The sequence below is a fragment of the Malania oleifera genome, chromosome 3, assembly GCF_029873635.1.
Source record: "Malania oleifera isolate guangnan ecotype guangnan chromosome 3, ASM2987363v1, whole genome shotgun sequence".
In the NCBI taxonomy this organism is placed as follows: domain Eukaryota; kingdom Viridiplantae; phylum Streptophyta; class Magnoliopsida; order Santalales; family Ximeniaceae; genus Malania; species Malania oleifera.
The window spans coordinates 68,441,607-68,462,801 of NC_080419.1; the positions used below are offsets into that span (position 1 = coordinate 68,441,607).

A 21,195-nucleotide genomic window follows, 5' to 3' on the forward strand; every position below is an offset into this window, starting at 1 on the left:
CCTTGGATCTAATAATCAAACAATTACTAACATAGCAAGTTGTACTAACGGCTTCAACCCAAAAATATTTTGGAAGTTTGTGTTCATTTAGCATTGTTCTAGCCATTTCTTGGAGTTTGGTTCTTTCTTTCAACTACACCATTCGGTTGCAGGGTTTTAGGTGCAGAGAAGTTGTGTGAGTGGTGATTTTCATTGCAAAAGTCTTCTAATTCTTTGTTTCTGAATTCTCTTCCCCTATCACTCCTAATGTGAACAATTGACATTCCTTTTTCATTTTGAACTTTTCCACAAAAAATGAATAAAAACATTGCAAGTATCACTTTTGTTTGCAAGAAAAATAACCCAAGAGAATCTTGAGAAATCATCAACAATAACAAACACATACAATTTTCCATTTATGTTTGCAACATCATTTGGCCCAAAAAAATCAAGATGTATTAATTCCAAAGGTCTTGAGGTAGATTTCATTTTCTTAGTTTTGAAAGATGATTTACTTTGTTTTCCATATTGGCAAGCATCACATACTTTGTCTTTAATATAGTTATCCTTAGGTAAGTCATTCACTAGTTCTTTAGAGGATAATCTATGCAAGAGATCCATGCTAGCGTGACCTAACCTCCTATGTCATAGCCAACTAGTTTCACTTGTTATGGCCAAACATCTAACATCACAAGAATCAATATCATCAAATTCAATGGCGTATACGTTTGATTCACGTTTGCCTACTAAGATAGTATTTCCATTTAAGTCGGTTAATAAGCATTGTGTGGATTGAAATAAAACATTTAGTCCTTTGTCGCATAGCTAACTTACACTCAACAAGTTATGCTTAAGTGTATCTACAAGTGCAACATTATTAATAGATAGCGATGAATTACCTATTTTACCTTTGCTGATGATTCTTCCCTTGGTCTTGTCTCTGAACATCACAAGTCCTTCTTTCTTGTGGGAAAGAGAAGTAAATTTGCTGGCGTCTCCCATCATGTGCCTTGAACACCCGCTATCAAGGACCCACTAGTTCTTCATCGAAGAGGTCTTCAAGCAAACCTGCAAATAGAAATAGGTGATTTGTTTTGTACCCAATTTTCCTTGGGTCCTATGAGATTAGTGTTCTTTTATCACCCATACATACTTCTTTCCTTTTCCTTTATTTCCTCTAAAATGACAAGTGAAGCGTACATAACCCTTTCTTTCACAATATAGGCAAGTTTTATTAGCATGTAAAGGGTTTGGTTTGGGTGCTGGATTTTTTGCTTGGTAGTGAGTTTCTTTCAATGCATAGATTAGTAAAGCCAATAGATTTAGACTATGAGAAACCATAACCTAAACCTTCTTTGAAAATCCCAAATTTTTTTGCCCCAAGTAATTTTTCAAAATTCTCCTTTCCATTGGTAAACTTGTAGATGGTCTTGCTTTGGTCCTCAATTTTCCTTTTCAAAGACAAGTTTTCCTCAACACTTTCATCAATTTGATTTTTCAAATTTTCAATTTTCTTTTGGAAAAACTCATGATCTAACCAAGAACTTTCATCAAGATTTTCAATTTTTTATTTCAAAGACACATTTTCTTCTTTTAAAGCAAAACAAAGGCATACCTTTTTTTTTTTTCTTGCATTTTGAGTGTGTTTCTTTAAGATATTTATTTCTCCTATTAATTGCAATTAATTCATTATAAAGTTTCCTACAAGTATCTTTTAACTCATCATATGAAGGAGAGTATTCGTCATTGTAATTTACCTCATCTAGCTCGTCCGCCATGAAGCAAAAATTTGTAACTTCTTCTTCATTTTCTCCTTTGGTAGAGAGTCCATCGAGCTCATCCCACTCGGTTGCATTCATGGCCTTCTATTTCCTCTTATCCCCTTGTTGATTATTGCCATTGTTTTTGAGTAGGGGACATTCAGCAATTCGGTGTCTGGGCTTCTTGTAATTGTAGCACTTCATGCTTGATTCTCCCTTATTCTTTTGCTTATCAGCATTCTTGTTTGGCAAGAAATTTCTGATTCTCCTAGTAATGAGAGCTATTTCTTCATCATTGTCGCTCTCTTCTTCTTCTTCTATAATCTCCTTCTTGCTTGCTATCTTTAACGCCATGTCTATGGTCTTTTTTAGCTTTTCTACTTCTGCAATAGCATTCTTCTTCTTGATCTCATAAGTCATGAGAGACCCAATGAACTCATCAAGAGTGACCTTGGATAGGTCCTTTGCTTCTTCAATTGTCGTACACTTTGCATGCCATGATTCTGGTAATGAATGAAGAACTTTTTACACATTGTCTTCCATAGACTATTCCCTACCAAGTACTTTCAAGTCATTTGTTATATGTGTAAAATGTGTAAACATGGATTAATTAACATGGTTTGGCTCCAAGCCTATGTCCACACCTTACAACCAAGCCAAGGATTTCCAAATCCACTATGAATCTCCTTTCAAGCTAGAGAAGCCTTCACAACAAGGGTACACAACCCAGTTGCTCACCAAAATCTTCAACCCTAGGTGTTCACCAAGAACTACCTCAACAAAAGCTCACCAAAAGCCTTCAAGATTCACAAACAACAACAAAATGGAGAAATACAATATGATGCTCCTTCTTGAGCTGATGATACAATATTAAACCACACACTACTCTCTTCCACAAGTGATGTGTAAACAAGAGATAAGGTGCAAGAGAGCTAAGAGCAAAACATGAAGACCTAATATGAATGCTCAATCAAGGTTGTCAACAACCAAGATGCTTAATCTACCCTTCAATAAATGCAGAAGGCCAATATTTATAGCCAAATAGATGAACATATTGCTAGCTAGCCATTGGGCATTAATGGAGAAAAGACAAGGCAATAACTAGCTATTATCGCGCATTTATTGTTTGCAGCTCGAGTACACTCATCGATGAGTCCATGGACTAGTTGACGAGTCACACACATGCAACCGTCGATGAATGCCCTACTATCGTCGACAAGCCTTCACTACAGGCCTCAGCAAGGTCTCAACAATTCTTTATTGACAATTCCCCTGTATTCATCGATGAGTCTTCACTGCAGGTCTTAGACAGGTCTTGGTATCTCTTCATCGACAATTCCCCTGTATTCATCAACGATTCCCTTGAGTATACTAGTCGATGAATCCCCTGTATTCATCGATGAGTCCCTTTGTTTTACTACTTAAAGAGAGACCTGAATGAACTAGGACAAGTTCAAATGACATGTGTACTTCCAATTATGTTCCAACCTTGTCCAAGTGAGTTTTTACCTTATGTAAGATGTCTTGTTAATAAAACTCTCATTTGGGCATCTTATGCAGTGTGTGACTTGGTATGCATGTGTTAACTCGGTTAATGTTCTAACCTAATATGAACTAAATGCATATGCAATTTGCTCAAATCTTTGCAAGATATTCTTATACACATCATACACAAAAGAATTACAACATAAATCCTACTTCACACACAACCCAAACAAGTATGTAAAGAATGCAGGCTTTCGTAAATGCTCTGGTTTGTGACGCCCCGATTTTCGTACAAATTTTTTTTTATATAATAATAAATAATTATTCACTTGTCCTCAATAACATTCATAAATCAGCCACGTCAACAACCCTATTACTATTCATATGACCCAACCCGCATTGGGTATTAGGTAAAAAGTTATTTCATTTATACAACCTAACAGCGGAAGACGGTATATACCTAACAATCAGAATACAATACCCAAAGTATCAACATACATATATATACATCACCATTACGAACTCAAAAACAACTCAACTATAGGGGAATTACACCTCCCCTAGTCAAAAAACTCACCCTGTGTATCAGGGTTTCAGCTCCCTATGGTCATGAGCTTTGTCATCTGGCCTATCCCCGTTCCCTGAAAAATTTTGATAATCTGGGTGAGACACATCTCAGTAAGAAGGAATAAATTATTTATAGTATGTGGCCATATGAGTTCAGTTATAATACACTTTACTTTTCAAATCATCATTTCATCTTAGAAAATATACTGATATACACATTCTCATAATCATATAGATATACAACACAAGCTTTTATAAGCTTTTAAAACCATTTCTCAAGTTTATTCATTTCCAACACATATTTTCCTGCGAAGTTCCTGAGAATAGGGAAGATTACTCGCCCATATAGGTAGCTTCCCTCTGCCCTAACACGTTATGCAGCCAAGGAATGGGCACATCCGATACCTACCAAGGCACTCACCTTACTCAGTAAGCCCGCAAGCTGAGAGTTTCACTTCGCCTTAATTGTTTATATTATTAACTCACATAGAATCATTTCTCAATTTTACCATTCTCTATTTCTCATTTTCCATTATTTCTTTCATTTCTCATTTTAACCCATTTTATCATTCTTTTACTTTCCGTTTCCATTTTACTTTCCGGCTCATGAGTATTCTTGGTATCAAATACCAACATCACGTCCGTAACTCATGGCCACCCTGAGGATCTTTCGTTCCATGCCATGCTTCCTCCCATGGTTAAGGTTGTGCAGCCCGAAAGCTGGATCTAACCACGATTGGTTGACTCGGTTAGATCAAAATATCATATCGCATTTGTAATACGACTGCTCGGCCTATAGCCTTGATCCAAACTCAGGGGACCCAATAACCCTACGAAATGGCTCAATCAACTGTCACGCCACACGCTCCAAGAGTCTATGTGGTTGCACTACACCACCAGCAACGGTATCATGCTCAATATCACAACCATCCATTAGGGCTCACTATCACATACCCGCAATCATTATGCAGTATTGGCATTTTCATCAATCATATTTCAATTCCATATTGCAGTATTCATATTTCCCATTTTCACATTTTAGTATTTCCATATCAATATACATCATTATTCTCATATCAGTATATCACAATTCATCTCAATATAAATGTTCTCATCGTTTTATGTGCACATTTCATCATCTCATAATAGTATATATCGTGTTTCACATATTTCAACATTTCTCAAAATACTCATATCAGTAATTCACAAAATCTCATTTCTACTTATATATAAATACCATATTTTATTATGTTTTTTTACTAATCACATCAATAATTCTCATTTCAATATTTTCTCAGAAAACACCCACCGTTGTATTTCACATTTTTCAATACATGTCATATGCCACACAGTTTCCATCTAATATTCATAATATATTAATTTCACACTCCAAAATACCATAATTTAATATTACTCAAATGCCACACAATTTATCTAATATTTATATCATAATAATTTTGAAGCAAAATACCATATGCTCATTTTCACGTATTAATTCAAATAATAATTCTAAAAATGCTGCTATAATTTATTCCCCTTACCTGATTTACTGAGAGTCTTGTTAGAACCCAAATCCTATGCCCTTAGCCCCTGAAATTCAAATCCTGCAATTCGCATTTTCCCTAGATTAATTAACTTATTTCTCCAAAATAATACTCATCTAACCTTCCCTAGGCTCCATATACCACAAATTAACATTTAAACTATTATTTAGTACCCTTACTTAATTTTCTGAATTATGCCTGCGAGTCCTGAAATTATACCCGTGGCACTCACTCGGGCCCTACATTTCAAAAATCCTACTTCCACCTCAGATGCTCAATATTCTAGCATTTCTAAATCAACATTATTTAAATAGCAATTAGCACCTTAATAACCCCCTTATCCCAAATTTGGGGTTATGCCTACAACGATCCCATGAGAATTCCGCTCCACTAAACTTGTAAAGAATTAACCATAGATTCTCATGGTAGTTTCCGATTGTCGATTAGGCTTATAATTTGTAAGAAATTGAGGAAAAATGGGAGATTAGCTTACCTCAGAAGATACGCCTACGCCGCTCCTACCACCAATCCGCTCCGGTAGAAATGACAGCAGTGGAGAATGGAGTCCAGTGGTATCTTCTGATCGGATGAGAATCCATCATGGAATTAAGGAAAGAGGGAGAGAGAACGAGAGGAGAAAGAAAGACTGAAGGGGGGGCCATCTTGCGCAGAGACCCTCTCTGGGTCTCTCTTTTCTTTTTGTTTCCTTTTGAAATCCTCCTAAACTTTTAGGAGGATTGTAATAATAATAATAATAATAATAATAATAATAATAATAATAATAATAATAATAATAACAATAATAAATATATTTTATTAATAAAAATAAAAATAAATTTTAATTATTATTTTTTTCCTTTTTTTTATAAATTCAATTAATTAATTATTATTATTATTATTATTATTGGGAATCACCCCACTAATCTTGTATAACCATTTTTGGGATTATTACACGGTTGGTGGTGCTTTGGGTGTTCCATGTATGTGCCTTGGATATGACCCTTTGTTCATTGCTTCTTTGATAAACGTCTTAACCTTATGCTTGCTTTGGTATTGTCATGTTTATTTGAACTGAACTTGAGGATTAATATTAGCTAACCTAAGAACCACTAATGGGTTGTTATCATCAAAACAAGCTGGAATGAAGAACCTTAGCTACTGGGGCTAACAACAGGTATCATCATCTTGCTAATTATCGTCTTATTATTCTAGTGATGATTCTACTGATGATAGCATGCCTACATATAAAGAACTACAACTTCAGTATATTCGTATTTGTAAATATCTTGAAAAAATGACTACGAAAAATAATGATTTGGAAAATAAATGTAAAAATTGATCAAAACTCTTTGAAATTAGAAAACACTCTCATCCTATTTCACTAAAGGAAAAAAATTTGAAAATTGATTGTCTTGAAAGATAATTGGAGGATTGCTCCAAAATCATTTATAAATTCACAGAGGGACAAAATAATTTTGAAAGACTTCTTGGGGCCTAAAAAAATTCTCTTGATAAAGAAGGTCTTGGTTTTAACAGAAAGCAAAATACAAGGCAGAAAAACCTTTATATGGGATACTTTGTAAAAGAATCAAAATCATTTATCAGATCTAAAGTCTCCTATAGGCACGTCACTTGTTTCAAATGTAAAAGGAAAGGTCACATAAAATTTGATTGCCCATTGAATAAAAAGGTTGTTAAAATCAAAAGGGTCTGGAGAATTAAGAGTGAGTCTAGCACTAACCCCTATGAACCCAAGAGAATTTGGGTACCAAAATCAGTGACTTGAGTGTCTTTTGTAGGTATGCTTGAGATTGTCTTTCTTCAAGGACAAATGGTACATGGATAGTGGCTGCTCACAACACATGACTGGCGATAAGGCCAAGTTCGCTTCCATCGCATCCAAAGAAGGTGGATTTGTGACCTTTGGGGACAACACGAAAGGAAATATCATCGGTATAGATAAAGTTGGTAAGGAACCATCTCTTGTTGTAGATAATGTTTTACTTGTTGATGGATTAAAGCATAATTTATTGAGCATAAGTCAGCTGTGCGATAAAGGCTATAATGTGTCCGTTGAACATGAAAAATGTATTGTAGAGAATAAATTTGAAAACAAAATTTTGTTTATTGTTGATCATCATGAAAATGTTTATACCACCAGCTTTGATAACTTAGCCTCTCAACATGTGACATATTTTTCTACCATAAATGAGGCTAGTTGGCTTTGGCATAGGAGACTAAGGGATGCTAGCATGGATTTATTGTCAAAGCTCGTAGAAAAGGAATTAGTTAAAGGCTTACCAAAAATAAAGTTTGTGAAAGATAAATTTGTGATGCATATCAATTAGGTAAGCAAACAAAATCTAGTTTTAAGAAAAAGAAAATTATCTCTACTACTAGGCCACTTCAAATGCTGCACTTAGACTTATTTGGTCCTAATCAAGTTCAGAGTCTAGGAGGGAAATCATATGCATTTGTAATTGTGGATGATTATACAAGATTCACATGGGTAATTTTTATTGCACATAAAGATGAAACATATGAACAATTTACTAGACTTTGTAGAAAGATTCGGAATGAAAAAGGCTATAAAATTACACACATCCGAAGTGATAGGAGTTTAGAATTTAAAAATAAAGATATAGAAGACAACCGTGACACACATGGTATATCTCACAATTTCTCAGCACCTAGGACTCCACAACAGAATGGTGTAGTTGAGAGAAAAAAAATAGATCCTTATAGAAAATGGGTAAGACAAAGCTAAATGAACATAAATTACCTAAATATTTTTTGGCCAAAGCAGTGAGCACTGCTTGTTACATAATGAACAGAGTCTTGATCAGGCCCACTCTCAACAAAACCCCCTGCAAATTGTGGAATGGTCATAAACCAAACATTTCTTATTTTCATGTCTTTGGTTGTAAGTGCTTTGTGCTTAGGGATAATGAACACCTAGGTAAGTTTGATGCAAAATCCAATAAGGGAACCTTTCTAGGTTATTCACTCGATAGCAAGGCCCTACAAGGTGTTTAATAAAAGGACATTGACTGTTGTTGAATCCATCCATGTAGTCTTTGATGAGTCCAATCCCTTTACTAAAAGGTGTGATGCGGATGATATGGAGATAAGAAAGATATTAGAAAATCTATCCATTGAAAATAATGAAAAGAGTCCAGAAAATAAAAAACATTTACTAAGGACAATCAAATGGTAAGTGAGGTTCATGAACTACCCAAAGAATGGAAATTTGTAAGAAATCATCCCATGGATCAAATCTTAGGTGAACCCTCACGTGGAGTTGCCACCCGTTCATCCCTAAGAAATTTGGTTAGCCATATTGCATTCTTATCTCAAGAGGAACCTAAAAATGTAAATGAAGTCAGAGAGGATGAATCATAGGTAATGTCTATGCAGGAAGAACTAAATCAATTTGAGAGAAACAAAGTCTAGACCCTAGTTCCTAGACCTGACAATCATACCATTTTAGGAACCAAATGGCTCTATAGAAATAAGAAAGATAAAAATTGGGTTGTAATTAGAAAAAAAAAAAAATCTCAGATTAGTTGTCCAAGTTTACAACCAAGAAGAGAGAATAGACTTTGATGAGACCTATGCTCATGTAGCTAGGATGGAAATCATTTGAATGTTGTTAGAATATGCCACTTTTAAGGACTTCAAATTGTATCAAATGGATGTTAAAAGTGCATTTTTAAATGGCTATATAAGTGAAGAGGTATATGTAGAACAACCTCCAGGGTTTGAAAACCATAAATACCCAAATCATGTTTATAGACTAACTAAAGCCTTGTATGGATTAAAGCAAGCTCTTAGAGCTTGGTATGAAAGGCTAAGTGGTTTTCTACTTGATAATGGATTTACTAGAGGAAAGATAGACACAACACTCTTCATAAAGTTAAGAATGACCATATGCTCCTAGTACAAATATATGTAGATGAATCATTTTGGAGCTACAAAAGAAATTATGTAATGAGTTTGCCAATTGCATGCAAAATGAGTTCGAAATGAGCATAATGGGTGAACTTCTTCCTAGGTCTTCAAATTAAATAAGCCAAACATGGAACATTCATATGTCAATCAAAATACACTAGGGACCTGCTCAAGAATTTTAACATGGAAGATGGGAAAATTTTAAGAACACCTATGAGCTCTTCCACAAAATTAGATAAAGATGAGCAATGTATACCAATAGATGTTAAGCTCTATAGTGGAATGATTGGTAGCCTATTGTACTTGACTGCGGGCAGACCTAATATGATATTTAGTGTTTGTATGTGCATTAGATTTTAGGTTGCACCTAAAGAGTCTCATCTATTAGCAGTCAAAAGGATACTTAGATACCTTATTGGGACTATTGAATTAGGATTGTGGTATCCTAAGCATACCTACTTTGAGATTGTCAGTTACTTTGATGCTGACTTTGCGGTAGTAAAGTGGATAGAAAAAGTACAAGCAACACTTTTCATTAATTAGGACAATGTCTATTTTATTGGTTCTCTAAGAAATAGGACTCAGTTACACTGTCCACAGTCAAGGCAGAATACATAGGTGCCAAAAGTTGTTGTTCCCAAATGCTTTATATGAAGCAGCAACTCATGGACTATGGATTGCACTATGAAACCATGCCGATAAAATGTGATAATACTAGTGCAATAAACATCTCAAAGAACCTCATATCACAATCACAAACTAAGCACATAGAAATTAGATATCATTTTATTCGTGACCATGTGCAAAAGGGGGACGTGTCACTTGAATTCGTGTGCACTAATGAACAATGGGCCGTTATTCTCACAAAACCTCTTCATGAGGATGAACTTATTGAAATTAGACAGGAATTATGCCTAATGCACGGTAGATAAGTTATCTAGAAAAATGAAGAAGTCACAAACTGAGGGGGAGCATCTTAACTTAAAATCACTACAACTTTGAAAATATACTCTCTCACACTTAAATTCATGTACTTAATGTCTTGTGAGGAATAAAATTTCCATCTATATTGAAATGCATGTTCAAACTATTTTATGGACATTGGATGAATATCAATCATAGCATGCACTGCCTTGGACTATACTGAACTGAATACTTTGCATGTTTGTATGTAACGCTACCTACATGGCTAATGTAGTGTTATGAATTGCATGTTGAAAAATACTTAAGGTTGATTGCATGTTTGATTTGAATGATGCACAATACTAAAAACTGCTTACTAAAATCAGTTAGGTCTTTGTTGTACATATTTTTTATTTTTTATTTTTTGGAAATGCTCTATTTTCAAATGGCATGCTACCGAAATTTCATGAAATTCTTCCCAAAATAAATCATGTACTAGAATGACTATGACTTAATGCATACAATGATTGTGTTCAAAATGATTTTTTTTTTTTTTTAGTTATGTTTCTCTACCTAAGGTTTATTTAATGCTTATATCTTTCTATCTTAGCCCTTTTGCTGATGCCAAAAGGGGGAGAGTAAAAACAAAACTGGGTAAAAATTGGGAGTGATCTAGCTAAGCATTTTTATTCTCTCATGTATATGCTTTTATCTACACTTGGTGTTTGAGCTTCAATGTCAAACTTGAATGCATATTGTTTTAAGATGCCTTCTATCATGGATATACCAGGCCTATTCTAATTATTTTAATTTATGCATATTCTTAAGGGGAGCCTCTTTAGGCTTACCCACTTTTTCTTATTATATTTATCATCATCAAAAAGGGAGAGAATATTGACTCTATGAGTCTTATCCCATTTTGATTATGACAAATTCAGAGTATTTCACTTGTGCACCTAGTTCTTGTACAGATATATTCTTAAAGAGGCACGAAAAGTTTGGGTACGATGGAAGCCATGGGAAACTCAAAATTCACACCTTTTGATGGCTATATAAATATGCAAGGATTGAAGACATTTTTATTCTTTATTGCATTCTTGTTTTGTCTGTAATAATTATATGGTCTGTAATAATGCATTCATACATAATGGGATTGACAGCTTAAAGAAAGACCATAGACTGACCTTAGGTCCCAAAACCGTTTAGGAAATTCCCCAACTCATATAGGGGTAAATTTTTTTAAGGACACAACTTAGGTTTTCACTTAACTCAGTCGACCGAACATTTCAAGTTTATATTCAGATCAGTTGACAGACCACACCTTAGACCAAAAAATATTTTTTTATAGCTCAATCGACTTGTCATTTTTCAACTTAACATTACTCAGTCAACCAACCATATAGAAATTTGGAATATGCTTTTTGGCCAGTCGATCGACACTTTGCTCGGTCAACCCAAGTTCATTATCTAACCATTTGTTAGAGCTTAGCCAACCGATGGAGGAAGAGAAAAATGTGTTCAACTGACCGATCGGCAGTGCTCAGCCAGCCTCCCAAAAACGACAGCCGACCAAGTATCGAATGATTGTAAATCGCCTTTGCTCAGCTGACCGGCAAATTTCTCAGTTGACCAAACCTCTCAGGACTGTAAAAATTCTAGTGCTAAAATGCAATTATTTCTTAATTTAACAAATTAAAAAATTCCCAATGTGTCCTCAACAACTATTTTTTTTTTTTTTTAGGAAAAGTCTATCTATACTCCATATCTAAACATAATTAGCAACTTCTTGATTAGCAAAAATTCTCTGAAAAATTCTTGAGCTACTTTTCTCCTAATCTCATACTTGCAAGCACATAATACTCTCTTTCCCATTCTCTTATAAAAACATTTTTAGAAAGAGAGCTTTGACTCTTAAGTTCCATTTGCAAGTTATTGCACTTGGAGGCTTGATTGAATATTGTTTTTAGGTTTCATATCTTTTACTCAAAAAGTTCTTACTCTCACATATTCATTTATCTTTTAAATATCTTTTGAGAGTAATCTTTGGAGTTTTTCCCATATCATTTGATTGAAATATTTTCTTTTGAGAAAAATTTCCCATAGCTTGTGAGTCTTTGCATATTCATTGCAAGACTCAAATGCCATCTTTGTGTTCATTGGAAAATATCTTTTGAAGCTTATTTTCATTGTCTTCTATATTCCGTTGTTTGAAAATATCTATTGGAGATACTATTTTGTGTGCTTTGAAATCCATGATATTGACTTAGAGTGCATTACATTTTTGAATCAAGGATCATACTCATTAGCATCACTCACATTGCTACATAATTTTTGAGAGATAAAATTCTAATACTCTATTGAGCTTAAACTCCTATCATGCTAGAGTGCATTGGTTGAATTGTTGTACTTATCTACTTGTGTAAGAAGCATTTCTATTGTACACACATTCTATTGACTACTGTATTCTAGGCATCGCCCGAGGAGGCGTTGATCTAGCATGTAAGGATCAGTTGTATTGATTGGGCTCAGCCCTGTAATTTAAGATGGGGTATTCCTTACCCTATAAGGAGAGGAATCCTTAGACTGGTTAGCTAGAGGTGGGGACATAGGCACAATTGTCGAACCTTGATAATATATCGTGTGTCACTGTCCCTTATTTTCTTTACATTCTTGTGACTGCTTGCTTATTTTTATCTGCTAGATTCGTTGCACTAGTATTTAGGTACATATTTGTGATTACTTGAGATATACTAGAACTGTTTTATTTGCCTAACTTATCTAAATTTCTTTGTATCTGTTGAATTGGAATTGTTTAGAAAAGACCTTAGGTTGAGTTATACTGATTATGGATAGAAATAGAATAGACTTGACCTAAAATTTTTTAAATACCCAATTTACCCCCTTTTGGGATTACACTAATTACATCACCTTACGACTCTCCTACCACCCCCGTCCACACCCTTTATGTCTGACCTTAGTATGGATTCGAATGATATGGATACACTGGTCCTTCCCCGCACATTTTCAACCTACATCATTGCCTAAGCCATCTCCCTATCCGCTTCATATGTATAATGACAGAGTACTTAAGCTCGAACATTGGTAGAGGTACATGATGACGACAAGGAAGGAAAGCCAATGGGGATGATCAGTAGGAAATGGGGGGACACATATGTCAGCGTGCATGAAAAAGGAGATGACCATCATGCGCACATGATTAGGTATGATTGTATTTCTTTATGTACTTGTGTTGACCTTATAGGTCACACCCGATTTTGATAATGACAAATACTTTTGGTCTTTAATGTATGTCAAGTTTGTGTGCAGGTTCATAATAACAAGATCATTTGTTGGCACGAGAAGACTTGAAGACTGAAGACCCTAAAGACTATTTTCTTGTTGTACTTTATATTATTTGGGTCTGTAATAGTAGTATAGGGTAAAAGGTCTGTAATAATCTGCATTGTATGCATGTAGGAACTTATAAGCTCAAGACCTTATAGAATACCTTAGGGATCACCCTTCGCTCGACCTTTGCTCGACTGACACCAAGTTTTTTGGGGTACTTAAAAAGGCCTTAGAAAGACCCTAGGTCTCGGAACTTGCACGTAAGAAACTCCCCATAATCACTTGCTCAATTAGGGGATCAAATTGAAATTAAAATTGAACATAATAGGCAAATATGTGAGAGGTTAGGCGACCGAACCTCAGGAGTTCAATACTCCTCAGGCGCCTGAACTGCTGGAAAGTCAGCAGTTTGACTGGGGTTCGGTTTACCGAACCAAGAATGAACCTATCGCCCTCGGGCGACTGAACCTCTGTCAGGGTACTTTTCACCAACTTGGACTGCCAAACCTCTTAGTTCAAATCAAGCCTTGGGCGACCAAACTTGTCAATTCGATTAACCAAACTTAGCATCGGGCACCCAAACAGCGTGAAAAATGTTTCTAACTTTTGTTCAGCCAACCGACCCTAGACTCGGGCTACCGAACCTTTTAAAATGGGCTTTTCAAGATGATTCTGTTCGGACGACCAAACCTCGATTCAGCCACCCGAATCTCGTGGGTAAAAAATATTTTCTACCGAGGTTTAAATTAAGTAAACAGGGTTAATTTTTCTAAACCTTCTTAAACAAATTTAAGAATACCCTGTGTGTCCCCCAACGGTCATAATTTACCCTTTCTCTATAAATAAGGGTTCATTTGCTTAGATTAGAGAGGATTAACAAATAGGATTAGCCAAAAAATCTCTCAAATTTTCTAAACCTTATTTGTTCATTCCAACCCCATAACACTCAAACACCTTCATTCCCTTGAGAAATCTTACTTTGTGAGTGTTTATTTATTGCTTGATATTGCTAGGTACTCCCACTATTTTGCTTGATTGATTGTCATTGATTTTGAGGAGTTAAGCAAGAGTTTTCCTACAGATTTTTATTTGGTAAATCTAGTGTTGGGAAAATCTCGTTAGCTTGAGGATCTTTGCATTGGCATTGCAAAGATTCCTATAGCTTTATTTTTGTGTGCAAAATAATTTTTTGCAAGCTATATACTTCAAACTACTCTTGTGCTTATTTCACTTAAAGAAAATATTTTGAGTTAGTTTGAATACTTGATCAGCATCTTTGAAACCCTAATCTAGTATTAAGATTTATTATATCTAGTTTCAAAGAAATAACTTATTAGAACACTCTTGTGCTTGATCTTTTATAGACATAACATTGAGTGTTGATTGCACATATACACCACTAAGCTTATAGTTCCTACGTGTTTGGTGTGGATTGATTATTACATGCGCATATAGTAGTACATATCTGTTTAGTGTGAGAAGCATATTTCCATGTATGCAAATTTTATACACATTGGTTGTATTCCAAGCGTAGGCCTGAAGAGGGAGATTAGCCCTGTTGAATAGTCCCGGATTGGCTTAGACCCAGATTGACTCAGACCCGATTAGGAAAGTTAGGTGCATCATTCTGGTAAGGCGTGTTGGTTGGGGTCAACCCCTTTAATTGACCTGGTTAAGGTTGAGGTCAGCCCTATGGTAATTGACCTGGTTGTAATCGGTGTCGCTCCACCCTTTAAGTGAGCCTTTAGTGGAATCCTCGGGCTTGCGAGCTAGAGGCGGGGACGTAGGCACAGTTGGCTAAACCCCGATAACATATCGTGCGTGTACTTTATACTTTCCACACTTTACATTTCAGCACGTGTATGTTATAGCGCATGATTTAATTTCCGCATATTATCTGCGCATTTGGTTGTGTGTATATAGGAGGACCCTAGGTTGTGAAATACTGCTAGATTAGCTAAACCTAGGGGATTAATTTTTAAATACCTAGTTCACCCCCCCCCCCCCCTCTTGGGAATACACCAAAGCTAACAACTTGTGTATATATTGTTTAATACATTAGTTTCATTTGTATATATTATACTTTATATATTCTTGTACTACTTTTGTATAGGTGGCCATACTTATTTTTTGTTTGGCAATATGTACATACAATTGTCAAATGATGTTAATAACTTCATTAATATTATAAATGTCATGATTGGGATGTACTGCTAATAGGAGTATTCTATTTTGAATAATGTCAGACAACTGAGCATGAATGAATAAGTCGACATTGCATTTTGAAAGTCTGGTTGATTCTTTATGGCTTTGTTTGTAGGAAACTTGTCTCATTTATCAAGTGCAGCCCGAAATTAGTTTATTTGATTTTAAAAGGAGACTGTCGAAATTTTTACAAAAATCAGTCGTACTATGAATGTTTAAATCGGTCATACTATGAAACTTTTCTCCTTTAACAGGTGCGATCAGAAATGGGTATATGTAATTTTAAGAGGAGACTCTGCCCAAATTTTATAAATATTAATCATACTATGATTTTTTAAATTCTGGGAATGAATGTTGTGAAAGAACTTTGTAAATGTTCTGCTATGAAACTTGTCTCCTTTAATAGGTGCGATAAAAAATGAGTATATCTGATTTTAAGAGAAGACTCTACCTAATTTTTTACATAAATTTGTCATAATATTGTTTAAATTCTAGATATGAATGTTATGAAAGAACCTTGTGATTGTTCTGTTATGAAACCTGTCTTCTTTAACAGGTGTGATAAAAAATGGGTTTATCCAATTTTAAGAGGAGACTGTCTAAATTTTTATAGGAATTGGTCATAGTATGAATGTTTAAATTCTATATATGAATGTTGTGAAAGAACTTTGTGATTATTTTTCTATGAAACTTGTCTCCTTTAACAAGTGCGACCAGAAATGAGTATATTTGATATTAAGAGGAGACTGTCGAAAATTTTTCAAAATCAAAGTCTTGAGAAAAACTTATTTCAGACACCTTGCACTAAAATGATACCGACCCAATTCATTAGTGGTGTATTTTCTTGACGTTAAAGATATTTAAAATAATGTCAAATTTTAGGTCAACATAGATATTGACAAAAAACAAATTATTAGTAAATCCTAGCAAGCTAGATATAAATAACCATTAGGGACTATCAAAGCTAAGACCAGGGTATAGTGACGAAAGACACTCCTATGAAGATGTGAGAGCTAGGAATCTTTAACTTAACACTAAAACCATGAACTTAGAAACATACATTACACGGAAGAGAGGCATAAATTTAGTCAAAAGAAAAAGGTTTTTGTCAAATCTCATGAAGGTCAGTACTTTACTTTCTTTCTCACTTTTTTGATAATTAAATATGAAATTTTCTAAAGAAATTCAAAAATATTTTTTAATTGCAAATGATGACTTAATATTATCTGCCTAAAATGTTTATATTATGAGATCAAGTATCTGTATGTAGTAGATGGTCAACCAAAAACATTCATTAATTTTGCCTTCGATTTTTTTTTAGTTCAGTTTATTTCTAAAACTGAAAATGAACACCAAATGCCAAGAAATTAACTACCGAAACAGAAAATCGAAACCAAAATACCAGATATTGGTGCTCATTTTATAGCACTAACCAAAGCTAAAAATTTCCTATATGAACAATAAAAATAGCACATGGGAAAATGGAGATGGGCAGGCTGACGGCAGAAGACTGTTGAGAGACTAACAGAGAAGCAACCGGTAGCAAAATCAGCTATTTGTAGGTTGGACTAGGTAGGCAAAGAAGTCAGTAGAACATCTTACGAACCATCCCAATTGCACACAGCACCTTTGAGATCAGCTTGCAGTTAAAACATACTAAAACCAGGCTAGCAGGGCAGAGTGCAGACAAAATTCTCAGGAATCCAGCGAGAGAAGATAACATCTTTGTGGGTTCAAATAGATACAATTGCTCAAAATGTTCTCTGTTGTGTTCTCATGCATTTCTCTGCCACATAGTCGTTAATGTTCCATATCTTCCATATCTTCATCAGACACTAAGTTCTCAACCTCATTCCCACTACTCAAACCATCTTCATCACCAGATGACAAAAACTTCTGTCCAATTGACATTTCATCCAAGTGATATTTGACAAACTTGGCCTGTGTTTTCCCCTCAACTCTATCCCCTTCTTTGCGCTTTCTTCTCCTGTCAGCTCCTGTTAACTTTGATGTGCATGTGGCAGCTAAAAACACAGCATCAACAGAACCAACAGTTGCTTGATCCACAACAACTTCTACTTTCTCTTCCCCTTTGCTATCATTGGGCAAGAAAACATTATCCAGGCTCCTGATATCAGGCTCGAAAACTGAGAACTCTTGGTCTGCCCTAGACTTGTAGACAATTGCTTTGTCATGAAACTTGAAAATGTGATCAAATAACCTTACCCCTTGATCTTCAAGGATTAATAGCCATCCTAGAAATGAGACCAAGTTTCAGTTAGACATTTGAGAGAATGGGTCAATACTCATTATCAACTTGGAAGAGAGGACAAATAACAAATTGGGTCACTCCTATCTAGCTAAGAATTTGCCAATTAGCAATCACACAGTGAGAAATCCTGCTACAGATCATTGTCATTGACACCCAAAGAAGGCAGTATCATTTTCATGTTCCAGTAATATAATATTTCAGTTTCTTGACACCAGACCCACCATACCTAGTACGGAATCTAACAATTAAAAATCAGACAAGCAGTGTCTTTAGATAAAGCTACATCATGTAATATAACATAAATGGTGAAGCAGAGGTATCAGAGATACTCACTGATAAGATCAGCGGGTGTGGAAACATTTGGTCTCCCCAACTTCTGCTTCATCCCAGCATGATTACTGATCCACTCAATTAATTGTGAAATTAGGCGAGATTCAGTAAAGGCATCTATATAGGAAATGGCCTTCGTTTGGTCACCATGTTTCCTGCAACCAAATTGCACAAATTATCAGCTGAGATATGTTAATTTGAAATGTTTGCATCTCAACTACAATCCTCACATCCATGTACCTAATAAACTGTACTGCATCGTCTGCAACAAGCAACCACGTTATAGCAAGATTTTTTAGGCAGTTGGCAGGTAGCAGAACGCTGTCAGAGTCAAGGAATGGATGCTCTATCATTACCATAGTATCGTACAGCACTCTTCGCATAAGAACTTCATCTTCAGGACTCTGCAACAAGAGAATATTTAATTTGGGAATAAAATAAAATTTGGATATCAGTGCTGCATTTAATGCCATCCAACAGTACAGCAATAGACTTTCCATGGACATGTCTGTAACTGAACTTCTCTATCTACTTAGGAAGTTGAATGGCCAATTGACCAGGAAATAAACAACCACCAACACTTTCGGCTACAATATAGGATAAATAAAGCTTAACTGAAGAATGAAGATATATCCATAACCTCCTTATAAACTCAGAGGGCTTCCATGATCCAATGAAACCGCGGAACTGCGGAAGTTCAATAACAATGAGCATCGGGCAATCAAATAAAAGCATACTAACCAATAGAGAGGTGACTGGCAAAATTGGATCTAGCAGTGTCCTGAGAATAATATCTGACAGGCATGAACAAGAAAATCAGGAAGTGCGTAGATCATAATTGAAGTGGAACAATCATTCTAACAGTAGTATATCAGAAGATACCAAATCTTCCTTAGGGTAAATGAAAATAAAGAAAAAAAATTCTAGCCCATATGAGTATCATAAAGCTCCTAACAATTGCAAAATATACCTTAATCTACTCAACCAACACAATTTTCCAAAGATACCAAAATGCATAATTTTTCTAGACAAGGTTTTTACCAAAACGCCTAATTTTTCTAGAGAAAATTTTCACCAAAATAAAATAATGATAACTAAACTAAGTTTGTCCATAACATGTGGAAACATGAATTAAAAGAAATAATAATATGATCAAGAAGTCATGACCACACCCACCCCCAAAAATTCAAAATAAAGTATCTAGATTTATTGACTTTGTTCCGTTGAGAAGTCTAGATACAAAGTCCGCCCAATATGCTTGATAGAAAACTCCTAAGCCCATGTTTCTACAAGTAAGGATACTAGGTTGTTTGCAGTCCCTTTCATACCACCATACCTCAGTTAAAGGGCCAGAGATACGTTTGCACATTCTGAAGCTAAACACTAGGCATAAAAAAAGAAATAAAAGATTTAACATGCACATAATTACTGATTAGCATGCATAGCATAATTCAAAATAAAGAGTGTTTCAGACAAATGATGGAATTCTATTTCCTTTTCTGGTAATATTGCAAATTTGAGGTGCTGATGCAGTAGCATGGAAAGAACTTTTCAAACCAAGTACCCAGCAGTGATCGTGTAACTGAAGATTCAAGAACCAGAATAGTCTAAAATTGAAGTAAATAGAACCAGATCTTTACCAAAGAAGTACCAATTTTTAAATCCAATTATTGAATCAGATGCCCAACTCAGCAGGTTCTTCTGCAATTCCGCCTTAGGTCCGCCAGACCCAAACTTAAAGCAAAACAATAGTAGAAAAGCCTCACTCGTAACAACCCCAGCTAAATAACCAGCTCCACATCCTACTCCAACTCCTTGCCGAACCCCTTCACTTACAAGTGGGAAAAATAGCCTCAAAGCTTCCTCAAAATTGCGATTCTCCTCGCCCTGATCAACCGTCCAGACACGAAGCAAATCGACAAAACACCCCGTAAGATGAACTGATCCATCATCATTCTCCGAATCTTGGCAACAACACATTGTAATGTAACTAACAATTCCTTCCACAAAGCAATCGATCTCCCTCCTCAACCAAAAAATATTCTCACTAGTCACCAACTCACACAGCTTGAAGATCACCGGAGCAAGAAGAGCGACCCTTTTCACGCCATTACAAGAAGCGGAACAAGATACCAACAACTGAAACAGGTCTTTAACCACTGAAACTCTCGCCAAAGGGTCGTCGGCTGCAGAATTGCTGCGAAAGGTCAATGCAGAGTAAAACCAGATGATTTCGAGAGGTGGATCGTGCATGGTTTGGACTAATCGGGCGAAAACAGAGCTCAAGCCAGAGAAATCGGGCTGGAATTTGTAGAATTCGGACAGAAAGTGATCAATTGATTCTTGGAGCATGAGTTCGTGTTGTCTTCGGGGGTTTGGACTGTGCGTGGACTGTGCTGAGGTGACATCCATGGTGAAGAAACAAAGGGCGAGAATGGGTTCAAGGAAGCGTGGTGATCGAGAATGAGAGTAAAGACCAAACCAAAACCCTAATGTTGCAGTTAAAATGTTGAATTCTTGAATTGGGGAGGGAAGCCGAGGGGACCTTGGCAACGGGCAACCCCAACAAGAGCAATCGTGTCTGAGACGATTGTGTTAAAACAGCAGTCGCGGGCCGCGGCTCCCGGACCGAGTTTTCAATTATTATGGACAAGGAAAGCGATACCATTGTCTCACGTGCCATGAGGATTACAAATTAATAATTTTTTTCCTGTGCAACATATTTAGATATTTTGAGTAACGGTTACTAACATTTATTAATTAGAAAACAGTGCAAGCAAACAAGGATATTTTTTTGAAAAAATTATTACTTCTTTAATCACGTTTTTGATAACTAACCATATATTCGAAT

At 35.5% G+C, this 21,195-nt stretch overlaps 1 protein-coding gene across 3 annotated transcripts; it reads right to left on the minus strand.

Annotated features, from left to right (window-relative positions):
• Positions 1–17,009: 17,009 nt before the first annotated feature.
• On the minus strand, positions 17,010–20,960 carry LOC131151806 (uncharacterized). 3 transcript variants are annotated; one of them, XM_058103226.1, is made up of 6 exons: positions 19,985–20,954; positions 19,647–19,727; positions 19,086–19,138; positions 18,585–18,748; positions 18,348–18,499; positions 17,010–17,997 (listed from the first exon to the last, which is right to left on the minus strand). In XM_058103226.1, the coding sequence occupies exons 1-6, from the start codon at positions 20,754–20,756 to the stop codon at positions 17,543–17,545; spliced, it is 1,677 nt and encodes a 558-aa protein (XP_057959209.1). In that variant the 5' UTR covers positions 20,757–20,954; the 3' UTR covers positions 17,010–17,542. The 3 variants fall into 3 exon arrangements, with proteins under 3 accessions (XP_057959209.1, XP_057959210.1, XP_057959208.1); XM_058103227.1 differs by lacking the exon at positions 19,647–19,727 and having other exon boundaries at positions 19,985–20,960; XM_058103225.1 differs by lacking the exon at positions 19,647–19,727 and having other exon boundaries at positions 18,960–19,138; positions 19,985–20,960.
• Positions 20,961–21,195: the final 235 nt, after the last annotated feature.